The 12,559-nt window shown below is 45.5% G+C and overlaps 1 protein-coding gene across 4 annotated transcripts in view; it reads left to right on the top strand.

Moving 5' to 3' along the window:
* The window catches only part of TRIO (trio Rho guanine nucleotide exchange factor), a 354,591-nt gene that overhangs the window by 223,960 nt on the left and 118,072 nt on the right, over nt 1-12,559 (top strand). For all 4 annotated transcript variants that reach the window (XM_043887107.1, XM_043887109.1, XM_043887111.1 and 1 more), the window contains exons 19-21: nt 1,541-1,655; nt 4,882-4,997; nt 8,147-8,269. In XM_043887107.1, coding sequence (XP_043743042.1) covers nt 1,541-1,655; nt 4,882-4,997; nt 8,147-8,269 — 354 coding nt within the window. The remainder of the gene's footprint in view (nt 1-1,540; nt 1,656-4,881; nt 4,998-8,146; nt 8,270-12,559) is intronic.

The following is a 12,559-nucleotide window of genomic DNA, read 5'->3' as shown; positions in this document are numbered from 1 at the left end:
CTGTGTATTTCCCATGGCATCGCCTCGGGACACACACCGTCTCCTCCTGCTGTCTCTGTGATCTGAAGGTTTATCAGTACTTGAGACACGGTAAGCCCGTCGCATCGCTTGTGTACTTCCCCATCAGCCTTTCATCCACTGGGTTTAGCGCCCAGTGTTGGTATCACTTCATTAGGAGTTGCCCCAGGGTGGTAGTCTTGTCGTTCCTTCTGTCTTGGTTAGATGGAATTATTCCCTCCTCAGCTTTGTGGTTACGCTAGAATAGAGTTTGGCCCAATAATGTGGGGTTTATGTGTGACTGTTTCCCTCTGTTGATGATTTTCAGAATAATGAGCTGTTGCCCTGGCAACTTCTGCATATGATCAATGTGTTCTTGTAGCATCATCGTAGATTTTAACATTTGGTGTGTTTCAGTCACTCATTGAAATCAGGTGTTTGTCTTTTCATATCCTAAACTTGTCCTGCCATTGAGAGCCCCTTCCAGTCAGGCTGGCTCAGATGTCCTTTTGAAATGACCCTAGCAGTCTTCATGGCTCCCTTGCTGTTTGACATGGCAGCTTATTTCAGTCTGATCAGTAGAGGCTCATGGTGTATTTTTCTCATTAAAAAAAAAAAAGGTACTGCAGCCCCTGAAAAGGCCTGGGAACAGTTCCCAGCCCACTGAAGACGAGCATCCCTCATGCCGAGCCAGGTTGGGGCTCTCCGTACCGTTCACTTACAAGGACACGGAGCTCCTTGAGGAAAAGACTGACTCCAGATCTGGGCTAGGCAATGGGCAAGATATTTCCCTTTCTAATATAATTAAGGGATTTTTTCCCCCCTGAACCATTTTGATTTATATTTATCTCTTTTCTGTTAAAGAAAACTTTAATACATGAATGAAATTACTTTTGTGACTTCTAAACATGTGCTGTCGGTTGTCTTTTATGGCAGTAAAACCATATAAAAAACCACCGTGCAGTTCAGTGGCTTAAACCAAAGGGTTACAGGCGAAGACCTGACCGCTAAGTGCATTTTACTCCTGTTGATTTAAGTGTCATCCGTGGCCGCCTTCATCTACAGTGGGCAGGTTGAGTAGGTACAACTGAGACATGGAGACTGCGTGACTTGAGAGCTGAAAATACATACTGTCTGCCCTCTGCAGAATTCCCAGCGTGGTTTAGCCCGGCCCTCCAACTTAGAGTTTCTCCCAGGGCTGCGATCAAGGTATTGGCCAGGGATGCAGTCACCTCCAGGTTAAATTGGGAAGAAAGGCTTCCCTGCCTCTCTGGCTGCAGCCCAGGGGTCACCTTCAGTCCCTGGCCACCTGGACCTCGCCACAGGTGGCTCTCAACAGAGCAGCTGGTTTCATCGGAGCAAGGGCGCCAAGACTGAGTTGTTGTTTTTTTTTTTTATTGCAATGGGATTCAGCCTTTGTATTCTCCAGACTGCAAGTTGGCCAGATGGACGCTTTAGATGTATGATAGAGCCCCGTGCTTCTGTCAGTCCTATACACCGAAGACATGTCTGTGTGAACACGTTGCTCTGCTTCGTTCCTTAGGCTTGCACGCTTGCCAGGAGGAATGCGGACGTCTTCCTGAAGTACCTGCACAGGAACAGCGTGAACATGCCCGGCATGGTGACCCACATCAAAGCCCCCGAGCAGCAAGTGAAAAGTGAGTCCACTAGGGCTCGGCCAGCCGCTGAGCTGACAGCACGTGCTCTGAAGTCTTGTCTCAGGGCTTCATTTTAACTTTTGAATTTTTTCAGGTGTTTTTAATTTTTTTTCAATTATTAAAGTATGATAACACATTTACAGGAGACTTGGAAGATACAGAACTAAGTTACATATAGTTCCACTGTATATTACAATTTTTTAAGTAGATAAATTAAGACTTTTAGTTGGGGTTTCAGTATCAAACTCTCAAAAATTTGTGGAATGAAAATACAGAGAAGTAGAAGGATATAGTAGACCTGAAAAGCACCCTGCACCGATTCAGCACAATTAAGATTTATACAGTTTTCACACAACAGTAGGATAAAAATTCTATTCCAGTTCCCATAGACTAAACTAGGAGACACTGGAACATATCCAGGGACATAAAACAAGGTGCAGGAATTTCATGGTCTAAAGGTATTGAAGTCATACACAGTCTGTTCTCTTATCACTGTGGAATTATGTTAGAAATCAGTATCAAAAGATATTTGAAAAGAACCCATTTTTTCAAGTGCAATGTGACATTTGCCAAGAGAGATCTTTGACTTAGCCATTGAAAGCCTCAATAGTTAGAAGACTGAAGTAACACAGAGGGTGATTGAAGAGAAGAGAGCATGTAAATGAGAAACTAATGTCAGAATGAGAAATTAGTATCAAAGATGCTTTTAAAAAATCCATGTATTTGGAAATTAAATGTCCACTAGGGGTTCATTTTAAATGTCTTTTTAATATCATTAAAGTTAATTGTAAGTTATCTTACTTTAGTAATAAAATATTTAATAAACATAGGTTTATAATTTATTGAGTCAAGTTGAGGGAGAAAATGCAACATGTTCAAGATATTATTAACATTGACTGTTTTATTCAAAGTAAGTGAAAATGTGAATCAGGAGAAAAATGAAAACCAGAATTATCTATAGGCAAATTATTTTTAAAAGTTTAAATCACAAAAATGATATACCCATTTCATTGCTACACTGTGTTACCACTTTTTTGTATACTTAAAGCATTATTAATAAAAAGCAAATTGCAGAAGTTATGTAGATGGGTATCCTTTGAGTTTAAAAATCTGTAAAAACCACATATGCACATTCGGAAATGCATCTAAAAAGACCTGGGAGCAATTATACTAAACTGTAGGTAGCGTTGAGACAAGTGGAAGTTAAGGCTACTGATAATTTTTAAGCCATAGAATTCTGATTTGACTATTTTGCAATAAAAATGCATCCAAGTGATATGTCATTTTCAACTTAATCATAATTGTTTCTACAAGTTGAATTGGAATGACATGGAAATGGGTCCTCAGGAAATGATGAGAGTTGTTTAAAACTATTGATACTCGGGCATTGTTCTTTCAGCTTCCATCCTCACCCGAGCCTCAGCGCTGCCTCGGGCAGAGGCTACAGAAATAATAGACCAGAAAAGACTTAGAGCCATTTCATTTTAAGTGGTAGGTTAATCTTTTGACAGGCTTCAAGTTTCAGTCCTAATTAGTTTCATTAAAATAGTTCACTTTTTCAAGCAAAGAGACCATAGCAATATCAACCACCAAGCTGTGGGTACATGCGAGTCAGGCTCCTGCTTCTCACAGCACTCAGCTGTGAGGAACTTGGTAAATGTTTGTGGAAAAGTTGTTTTCCAATAAAGTTATATTCCAGGTATCACTTATTTGATTTGCAATTCCAGTCGGGGAATCTTTTTCTAAAGTTTTTTTTTTTTTTAATCTGTTTACTTTATAAACTTCTTGAGTAAAAACAGACTCACTCTAAAGGATTTTGAAAGTGTACAGACTTATATAAATTACCTAATTCCTTTGCCAATGGTAACCTCTGTGAGGACCTTTGTGCATCCCTTCTCTGCGTGTAGATGGACATGACATGTGAAGACAGAATCATGTGTAGCTTCAACTCACGCATCTGGCTTTTTAGTTTTCGTGGTGTGTTTTTTTTTTTTTTTTTTTTCAATCACAATGGGACTATATTCCCCTGCAATTTTCTTCTTTCACTCAGTAATAATCTTACTCTGTATCAGAATTTAGAGATCTGTTCTCTTATTTTTCATGTCCAGCACTATCCTGATTCCATAGTTGATTTAACCTGACCCCTAATTGACGCTCTCTCACGTTGCTGCCAGTTTTTGCAAACAGCTCCTCTGTGTGTGCATCTGTAGAGGTCGTGTTGGGAGCTTGTGTGAGCACCGTATCTGAAAGCTATTTCCTGGCTCAAGGGTGCGCACACCTCGCTGTCATTACCTGACGCCCAGTTACCATCTGCAGGGTCTGTACTCCACCTCCCTCCCTCAGTAATGTACTTATGCAGGTTTCCTCTGTCCCTGCAGCCCTGGGCAGTGTGGTCCTCGCCAGGAAAACGGCAAAAACTGATCCCACTGCTTGAGTGAGACGAAACGTGTGTCCGTATTTTTAGTTGGCCACATATCATTTCATAAAATCACGACCTTCATGTTTGTATGCTTTGCTTGCTTTGCCAACAGGTTATTCGTATTTTTCCCATTCACTAGTCAATAAATTAGATCTGTGTCTCATATGTTCCCAGTAGTTTATCTGGGCTCTTAATTTGTGTAATATTTTTACACATGCCCTGTTTTATTTGATCATGACAATTTTAATTCTCATGTAATCAGATTGTTGTCTTACGTTTTCCTTTCTAGCTTTGTGCTTCTCAACTTCACATCCTTCCCTCTCCTAAGAGTTTGGTTTTGGTTTTGTTTTTAACACCCATCATTTTCTTCTACTGCGCCATTTTGACTGGTGTCTTTTTTTTTGTAAATTAATTTATTTATTTTAATTGGAGACCGGCTGAAGTTCCTTGCACAGGAACATTCTCATGGTCTCGCACAAAATACCTAATACTGGTGTTTTCCCAGTATTGTTTCCCCAGCCATCCTCAGATTTCCCACAGAGGGGGCGCAGTCACTACCCCACCGACCCTGCCGACCTGAGGGGTTAGGGGCCGGCTCAGTGTGCAGTGACCTCAGTCTTAAGAGTGAGCTGGAGCGGTGTGGACAGGTGTGTGAAGAAGACCGGGCAGGCAGGCAGTGTGTCTCAGTATCTGACGATCTGCAGTGGCATTTGCATTTAAAAGTCTCTAAATGAAAATGACTGTCATCTCCTGGGCGCCTTGACTGACGGCGGGCCCCGCCGTGCGGCTTTCTCCTTGCTCTCTCAGACATCTTGAACGAGCTCTTCCAGCGGGAGAACAGGGTGTTGCACTACTGGACCATGAGAAAGCGGCGGCTGGATCAGTGCCAGCAGTACGTGGTCTTCGAGCGAAGCGCCAAGCAGGTCAGTCAGCCCGCGGCCCCCGGCCCCGCTCCCCGCGCTCAGGCCGCCGCCGTCAGAGGGGTGGCTGCTGGCCCCGCAGCGGACGGCTGATCGCGCCCTCATGACCAGACACCGCCTTGCCTTTTACTTAAGTTCGTGGCCAGAAAGCGCCACGCTCTCATGCACGTGTCTCACTCGCTGATTTTGGCCTCAACAAGCGCGCCATTCAGCTCTGCCCAGCAGTCACCATCATGGTGATTTCAGTCCCTGGAAAAATAATACAGGGGGCAACTTTTTACGTTGCTGTGTTTATATTTTCAAGATACAAATTCTGCTCTTCAGATAAATGGAGCTAAAGTTAAGAACTGTGGCAGCATTTCTCAGAATTCGGTAGAGTCCAAAAACTCTGCCGTGTCTGTGGCTGAGGCAGAGATATGGAGAGGGTGCGTTTGCCGTGTCGCCCCCTCTGAAGTCATTTGGGGATCAAGGCCTTCAGCCTCGATGGTCAGTCGGGGAAGTCATTTTAGGGTAGAGTCTCTGATTGTAACTCAGATGGGAGGATTCTCGTCACTTCTCTTTGGTTTTAACAGTCACGTGAGAATCCGTGGACTGTGAGTGCGGGGTCCGGAGGGGCAGGCAGGCAGGGAGGGGGCTTTCCTCGGAACCCCTTGAGCCGTCTCACTCCCGGGGCCCCCCCAGGGCTCCTGGTCCCCGGGGACCGCGCCGGACCTGCACCATCTGCTCCATCCTCCTGCAAAGCTGACGCGGGCCTGACCCAGAGTAGGCGTCCAATCACAGAAAGATCGGTTTTCTCTGCACGGGTTTCCCTCTTGGGGAGCAGACTCTTTAATCTGGTAGACGTCAGTCTCTCACTGTGAGGCCTGCTGGCCAGGACTGCTTGGTGTCCCAGGGCGGGAGCAGGATTCAGGGTCCCCGGACCTGGCGCCCTGACCCTAACCCGGCCTCTGCCTCATCTTTACTGACTCTCCAGGATGCAGTGATCATAATGCCCAGTAGGGGCAGCGAGCAGTAGTATTTTTTAGTGTTTAAAGTCTGCTTTCTTAACATTTTTTAAAATGGATTGGGCCTGATTTGATTTCTAATTAGAGACGGTTTCATCATCTTCTCTCACACATCTTTCTTATCTCTCTGTTGAAAGACAAGGAGTCATTCAGCGTCAGAGAACAACATTGTAAATAATTCCCTTGACAAAGAGAAATAATGGGACGCGCTGCTGCTGTTTGCTAAAGGCAGCTCATTTGCCGAAAGTTTAAGAGCATTCACTTTTTGCCATGACGGAGGATGACCATCAGCCCTGCGGCCCTGTCGGGCTGGGCTCTGTTCTCTACAGTAACAGCAGACTCGCGGGAAATACCAAGCGTGTAGGACATGCTGGCCTTGGTGGCCCCGGCCGGCTCGAGGGTTCAGGACGAGGCCCTGGGGTTCCGGGTGGGACTGTGGCCGGTGACCCCGGCCCTGCTCCGCAGCCCTCGGGGCTCCAGGCTGCTCCAAGATGCTCCTCATCTCCACCCCTGCAAGTTGGCGTTCAGTTCAGGGCTCGCTCTTGTTTCTCTTTCCTCTCCCTTATCGCGCGCGGTTGGTATCTCCCAGCCCTGACCTTCCGTTTCTGGTGTCCAGATTTAGAGACCCCACCTCCCTCCTGGCCTGTCTCCACTGTGGCCTTAACCAAAGCCAAAGTGGACCCGAGGCTCCCCGCGTGCTGTGTCCCACCCCCGCCCCCCGTGTTTTCCCTGATTCCTGCCTTCCCCTCATCTTCCCATCCTCACCCCTTCATCGGGGCCCTCTGCCTTCCCCTCCCGCCCTCTGAGCCAGCTCAGGAACCAGCCCAGCCCGTGTCCCGTCTACACCTCTGGACCAGTTTGCTAACCGGTGTTGCTTCCTCGCCAATCCCTTTTCCACGCGGTAGCCCCATTCACTTCCAGGCCAAAGTCCCAGGCCCTGTGACCCCCAAGGGCCCCCCCCCCCCGTCACCCTCCAGCCTCCTCCTGCCCAGGACCCTTCTCTCCCATCCCAGCCTTCCTCAGTCCGGGAATCCCTCCGGGTCACCTGCCTCCGTGGTAGACACTCAGGCACCACTCCCTGTGTGAGCAGAACTGCTAGGGACCTTTGAGGGAACTGACCTCCATGGTTTCTGCCTTGATTCGGTGCCAACATTGCTTTCGAGGTGGAATAGCCACACTCTGGCAAAACGAAAGTAAATTCTCAGCCAGGATGCTTCATGGAAGGTATTATGGGTTGTGGCTTTCTTTTCACTTAAAAAAAAAGTGCTAGTAGAGAAAGTGATTTTTCTGTTCCTAGACCAGCAAATCACACTGGACCCAGAGATTTTGAGGGCAGATATGAAAGCACTTTTGCTTTTATGTCTTTTCTATAGTGTTCCTTTTTTAGATGCGTATGTTTAAGCAAGTTTGATTTCATTTGCTATATATGCCCGTAGAAGGGGAAAAACTGCTTCCATCTAAAAACATGAAGGAGTGAATAGAAGTTAGAATGTATCCTTCTGTTGCAGCCTGAGGCTGGCCAGCCCCTCTCTCCCCAAGGGGGGGTCATCTCTCTCCTCCATCCGGGAGGTTAAGCCTGGCCCAGAGCATCTTACATGTCATGAGGAGGCTCCTCTGTGGAACCTCCAGAAGGCAAGTGGGTGCTGCCTGAGGGCCCACTGAAGGCAGGAACAAGGAGAAAGGCCTCAAGTTGCACGTTTGAAAGTTGGGCCTTTGCGCCTGCTTTCTTTTTCTTTCTTTTTTTTTTTATTAGTTAGAACTCCCCAGGAGGGTTCTCAAGTCCCATGACATGAATGTCAGTGTTCAGCAATTTCAGGCTATCCAACCTCATGCACGTTGTCTCAGTACTCTTGAGGAAGGATGTTCACTGCGCTCTGACTGTCCTTTAGGTCCAAGGATAAGAAACTTTTGAACTTGTTAGGCCTTGTGGATGCCCAAGTGACACAACCCCATTTTTCTAGAATGTCAACTTTTTCTTCTCCTTTTGGAAGGAAGATACACACTTGAGACTCTCGTTTCTCTTTGAGGGAGCATTTCTAGCTGGCGGGCCAGCCCAGGCCTGCGGATGTTTAAATGAGATGCTGGAGAGCCAGGCCTTGTTTCACCACCGCTGAGGCCTGAACTCTCTCCCACTCCTCCCGCGTCTAGGCTCTGGAGTGGATCCACGACAGTGGGGAGTTCTACCTCTCCACCCACACCTCCACGGGCTCAAGCATCCAGCACACCCAGGAGCTGCTGAAGGAGCATGAGGAGTTCCAGATCACCGCCAAGGTGAGCTCGCGGCAGCCCCAGGCCTGAGTGGCTGCCGGGTGTTCCCCAGATAACCTCAAAGCTCATGTGTGTACGTGCTCAGTCGTGCCCGACTGTGTGACCCATGGACTGTAGCCACCGGGCTCCTATGACCATGGGGATTCTCCAGGCAAGAATACTGGGGTGGGTTGCCATTTCCTTCTCCAGGGGATTTTCCTGACCCAGGGTTTGAACCCACACAGGACACTTCTTTACCATCTGAGCCACCAGGGAATCCTACTTTGTGTAAATAAGGTCTTTCTTAAAAATGTCATTGAAGACCTACCTTATAAAATGGAGGAACGGGCTGAGCCAGAGGGGCTGTTAGACCTTAATTTAGGGATCATTCTGAGCCCTTTTCACGCTGTCCCCACCCATACCTTCATTTCTCTGCTTCCTCTTGTTCCTCTGATTTCTGGAAAGCCCCACACCTCCTTAAATTTTTCTTGCTTCTTGGTCCTTTTCATTATTCTTCTCTTATTTTCATTCCGTTTTATTTCCGAAGGTATTTTCCAAGTACTTGCTATTTTTATGGAACGCTGGTATTCCCAGCTTGACTTAGGTGGGTCCTGTGGGTGTTTCCTTGTCTTGAGCAGTGAAAACTGTTACAGTAGCATCACGCCTGGCTGTCCAGCCCTGAAGCTGTCTGGGCTTGATGGTTGGCACAGTTTATGTCAGTAGCTATTCATAGGTTTATACTGCTGGAGGCATTTTCACTTTCCTGCAGAATTAAATACATATCCAAGGCATACGCAGCGCATGTAACTATGAATTTTTAAGCAAGTATGTAAGAATTCACACATCGGCATGAATATTTTCTCAATTGAAATACATATTTGCGGGGGCTAATTCCTTTTTTTTAACCTCAAAACATTTTTGAGGTTTTTAGGCTTAGCTTCTCAACCGGTGGTATTTTTTGTTTTTCAGAGTTTTGAATATGCATTCTTTGTACAGTTTTCAGAAGCACCTCTGTTTTGGATGATTTTAAGGTTTTAGAAAAAGTTGGAAATAAGTTCAGATTTAAGAGTAGAAAATCAGTGTCAAGCTGGGTGACAATTTTGGTTAAAGAGTAGTGTTCCTATAAGGTAAGAAGATTGATTTTCTCGGCTGGCCCTTAACTTGGCTTTGAGAACATATCAATGGGGAATTTTTAAATCATTTAGGATGACAACAGCTACTTTGTATCATGTCGATTTGTACTTTTTCATGCTTTTTGTAGCAATTTCTGACTCTTCCGGGTAATCTTCCCTGGGCACTGCTCCCCCGGGCCCCGCCCCCACCACAAGCTGTAAATTCATTTTTCTGTTCAGCCTCTGGGTGCTGGGCTGTGGGAATCCACAGTCTCTGTTCTGGAGGAGCCCACAGTCCAGTGGGGCTCGGTGGGGAGCCTTGGCGTTTGGTGGGGGGTTACACCCAGAGGGGCCACAGGTGCTCCAAGGGGTCCCCCCGCCTGCTCAGTTGAGGGGAGCTGGCCTTTGCTGCCTCTGCAGGTAAGCGTCACATCTTTTCCTTCCCTTCCTCTAGCTCCAGCACGGCTTTGGCTGTGTAATTGTTATTTTTTGTTAGTAATTGGATAATAAATACAGTTATTGTGTGCATTCGATGATTTATATTTGTTTCTTGAGTGTCCTTCGGTTATAAAGATACAAAGAAAATGCCTAAGATACCATACCACTCAGGTAGCTTCAAGTTTTGCTCCTTTGCCCCAACTTAAATTCCCGTGAAAGCTGTGCTCTGCCGGCCTCGTGTGCAGTCAGACAGCCGTTGGGCACAACCTGGGGGCACACAGCGGGTGCGGACATCACCGTCTAGGGCGAAGCATCGTGCAGCTTCGTGCCCCCAGTAGAGGCTGGATGGAGGGGCTTTCCCATTATTCCTAAATGTTCCTTTTCCTCAAACTTGGCTTGTGGTTTTTAGACGAATGAGCAGTAAGAGGCATATTTTTGCCTCATATTTTGTAAAAGAAAAAAAACAGAAACATCTAAAATCATAGGTGAAATTTGACCTTTGTGTTTTCCGAATAGACAGAGCTGTTTCGTCTGTTGGGTATACTGAATTCATTTTGCTAAGAGAAACTGATGGATTTTGAAAAGAGCAGCTTGCACTTTTTATTTTCTTAGCATTTTTTCTTTGGTTTCTGGCTACTTTTCTTTTTCATCAGAAAACCTCCCGCTCTGGTGCTGGGAGACATCATTTAGTTTTTCATGTTGAAGTGAGGCCCTTGCTCACCTTCTGTCCACCCCTGCCCCCACCCATGTCTTACTGTCTCCTGAGAAGTCATTTTTCTCTTGTTACGTAGAAAAACCTTCTTCTTGCTCTGACATGACATCTTCCAATCCAGTAGTTACATAATTAGTATCTAACGTTTTCAGGGTTAATGGAAATAAAGCCTCTCCTCACCGTCTGATTAAGGCTCACCTTGATTCCTTGGCAACTCAAGGCAGTAATTTCTCAAAATGCTTTGCACGCACCACCTGCATCCAGGCCATGGGTGTTTACTTAGAAGCAGACCTCGGTCCTCACCAGACACCGCACATACTGACCTGGACTCGCTGGGAGCGGGACCTGACACGGAGCATCTCTAACCATCTCCCCAGGTGGTTTTATGCATGCTGAAGTTTGAGACCCGCTGCCTTATGTTGACCTTCACAGTCTTGTCACCTTCTCCCCACACGGCTCCCTGATTGCCCGTGTCTCCTGTGCCAAATACCTTCTTTGACCAGAAAATGTCCAAGATCATTGAATCTGCATCATTTCCAGGTTTCTGATCACCTGAGAACACCACGAATAAGGCTGTTTTGAATTTGTGGCTTAAGCGTTCAGTCTGCCTTTATTTTACTCCAATCGCTTGATTATGCCTAAAGACAAAGTTGTTTGAATTATATTATTTGTACACTTTAAAAACAGAAATTTGCTTTCAGAAAAATCTCCTTACGCAAGCAAGGAGGCTGCTGTGTCCTGCTGATGAAGGAGAAGCAGGAGTTGTTAGAAGAGGCGCCAGGTGCCCCTCAGTGGTTGTCATGTGCATTTATGCAAAAAAAATGAAAGGGAGAAAATGACACGAATACATACAGACCCTTGTTTGTATGTAACAAAATGTCCGGCATCATGCGCATGGAGTTGATACAGGCAACAGGCATATGTGGAGTGAGAAGACTCTTCACTTTGTGTCCTTCTGTGTCCTTTGAACTTTTAATTCTGTGAATTCAAATACACTTTGAATGTATACAAATTCAAGTACAATTCAAATACAATACATGAATGAATTTTAAAAGTATCAATTAAAAATATAAAGTTTCATGGATTAGCAGATTCGTTCTACTTAGTTTTAATCACACCATTCATTCATTCAACAATTATTTCTTGAGTCCATACTGTGTACCAAGAGCTGCTCTCTGTGCTGAGCTCATGGATTGCATGTTCTGATTGGAGAAACCAGCAGTAACATGATGGATAAGTAAAAATATATGCATGCATGTTAAATAATAAGAGCAAAAGACAGCCTGGCAGCTAGGGTTGCCATCTCTGACAGGCTGTGGCGGATTTCGTCAAGAAGACTTTGACTCTCTGATTAGCATTTTTTGTTTAAATGAAGTTTATACATGGAAGATTTGTAGATCTGCCAGGCTTTGCCTATGGGAAATCTTCTGGTCTGCATTGAGTTTCATATAATTAGAATCAGCCTATTGGTGTCACATACAGACAACTAGTCTGTTTTGTGATGTATTTTTGACATATGTGAAAATCTTCCTTTGGTTTCTTGGTGGTTTTTGTTTTCTGTTTTAATGTAGGCAGATTGTCTCTTTTTATCTTTACTTCTGTGTCCCCACCACTTAAAACATGAAACCACTTTCTTAACCCCTTAAAGAGACACAGTGGCCTTTAGACAACACGGGTCTGAACCGCGTGGGTCCACTTACACTCAGATTTCTTTGGACAAGTAAGAACTACAGGAGTGCGTGATCCCAGCGAAGCCCAGGCTGTGGACCACGGGGGCAGTGGTGTGAGAAGTGAGGCAGGAGGCAGCGCCCAAACCCCCGGATTCAGTGGTGAGCGTTTGCAGTGCCCCCCACTGCTGTCACTCATGATCTCACGCCTTCCACACACGATGAAGGCCCCAGAAACTTTCAAGAGTATTGTCAGTTCTGCTCAATTTCTCCATAAACAGCTTTTATATAATTATTTTTTCCACAGAGATAGTAATGTCCCTTGAGCTCCCTTTTCATGTGGCTGTTTGTTTTGTTTTGTTTTGTTTTTTTGTATATTACATAT

Source organism: Cervus elaphus, chromosome 25 (genome assembly GCF_910594005.1).
Source record: "Cervus elaphus chromosome 25, mCerEla1.1, whole genome shotgun sequence".
NCBI classification, from domain to species: domain Eukaryota; kingdom Metazoa; phylum Chordata; class Mammalia; order Artiodactyla; family Cervidae; genus Cervus; species Cervus elaphus.
Note: the sequence above shows the minus strand (reverse complement) of the source record. Positions and strands in the feature narration are given on the sequence as shown.